The sequence below is a fragment of the Ursus arctos genome, unplaced genomic scaffold (genome assembly GCF_023065955.2).
Source record: "Ursus arctos isolate Adak ecotype North America unplaced genomic scaffold, UrsArc2.0 scaffold_22, whole genome shotgun sequence".
In the NCBI taxonomy this organism is placed as follows: domain Eukaryota; kingdom Metazoa; phylum Chordata; class Mammalia; order Carnivora; family Ursidae; genus Ursus; species Ursus arctos.
The window spans coordinates 57,502,063-57,503,469 of record NW_026622897.1 but is presented as its reverse complement, the minus strand read 5'-3'; the positions used below and the strand labels follow the sequence as shown (position 1 = coordinate 57,503,469).

General features: G+C 44.6%; 1 protein-coding gene across 1 annotated transcript; it reads right to left on the bottom strand.

Moving 5' to 3' along the window:
- Positions 1–206: 206 nt before the first annotated feature.
- Positions 207–1,148, bottom strand: LOC113269427 (olfactory receptor 51V1-like). Its single transcript, XM_026518315.2, has one exon. The coding sequence runs from the start codon at positions 1,146–1,148 to the stop codon at positions 207–209; it is 942 nt and encodes a 313-aa protein (XP_026374100.1).
- Between the last annotated feature and the right edge of the window lie 259 nt (positions 1,149–1,407).

Sequence of the window (1,407 nt, the reverse complement as noted above, 5' to 3'; positions counted from 1 at the left end):
TTTAAAATTAGGAAATGAGATTGGTAACACATTGTCTGCTTATTTCTCTAGCTTTGGAAAACTAAATTAGAAAATGGCTATTTTAAGTATGCTTTTAATCTGTTAAATATTACATATAAATGTATTATTTCTGCTACAAATTGTTATTAGTCATTCCCCTTGCAAACACTACCTTCCGTTCCTTAGAACACATTTACCTCCAGTACTCAGTTTTGTTTAGTGAACCATCTCTGGATCCTGGTACGTATTTGTTGGGTTTTGACACTGTAGATGATGGGGTTCATCAAGGGTGGGAAAAGGATGTAGATGTTGCCCATGAGGACATGGACCACGGGAGAGAGGTGCTTTCCAAAACGATGCACCATAGTCAGACCAATGATTGGGATATAGAAAACTAGAACTGCACAGATGTGGGAGACGCAGGTCTGCAAGGACTTGAAGCGCTCCTCCCTGGATGCAATAGTCAATACTGAGTGCAGGATTAAGACGTAGGAGACGAGAATGAGCACTGAATCCAAAAACAGCGTGCAGATCACCAGAGCTAGGGCATAGAAGCTGTTGAAGCGGATGTCAGAGCAGGCGAGCCGAAGCAGGTCCTGGTGCAGGCAGAAAGAATGGGAGAGGATGTGAGGACGGCAGTAATCGAAGAACTTTAGGCGGACAATGGGAGCAGTGATGAACAGGAAACTCCTCGCTAAAATGGCCACGCCAATGTTGATGATTCTGGTATTGGTGAGGATGGATGTATATCTCAGAGGATTGCAGATTGCAGTGAAACGATCAAAGGCCATGGCGAGAAGGACTCCAGACTCCATGCATGATAGACCATGAACAAAGAAAGTTTGAGCAATGCAGGCATCCAGACCAATCTCCCGGCTGAGCCCCCACAGGATGCCCAGCACTGTGTGCACTGTGGACAGCCCCATGCACAGGTCAGTGAGGGCCAGCATGGCCAGGAAGTAGAACATGGGCTCGTGCAGGCTCGGCTCCGTCCGGATCACATGCAGCACCAGGCAGTTCCCTGAGAGTACCATAGCATAGATACAGGAGAAGGGGATGGAGAGCCAGGGATATTCCCGTTCCAGGCCAGGGAAACCCGTAAGAAGAAAGGTGGAGTTACTGATTTTGGAATCAGGCTGAACAGACATGGATCTATAAAAACAGAAACCTCCCAGAAAAAGAAAGAAAAGAAAAAAAGAAAGAAATATATATTTAACAGCTTATTAAGAATCCCATGTGTTTTCCACTGCTTTAGTATTAACTTTGAAGTAACAGCCATTTGGATTTGGACAACAGCTCATTACATATAAGACCAATGCTTGTATTTTTTTCAGAAACTGCATTTGCTCTGAAACAGACTACATTATGTCTACATGTGAAACCTCCTTGTCGTTACCCCATCAGAGG

Coding starts and splice junctions, on each gene's coding strand:
- LOC113269427 (XM_026518315.2), bottom strand. CDS start 1,148: ATGTCTGTTCAGCCTGATTCCAAAATCAGTAACTCCACCTTTCTTCTT.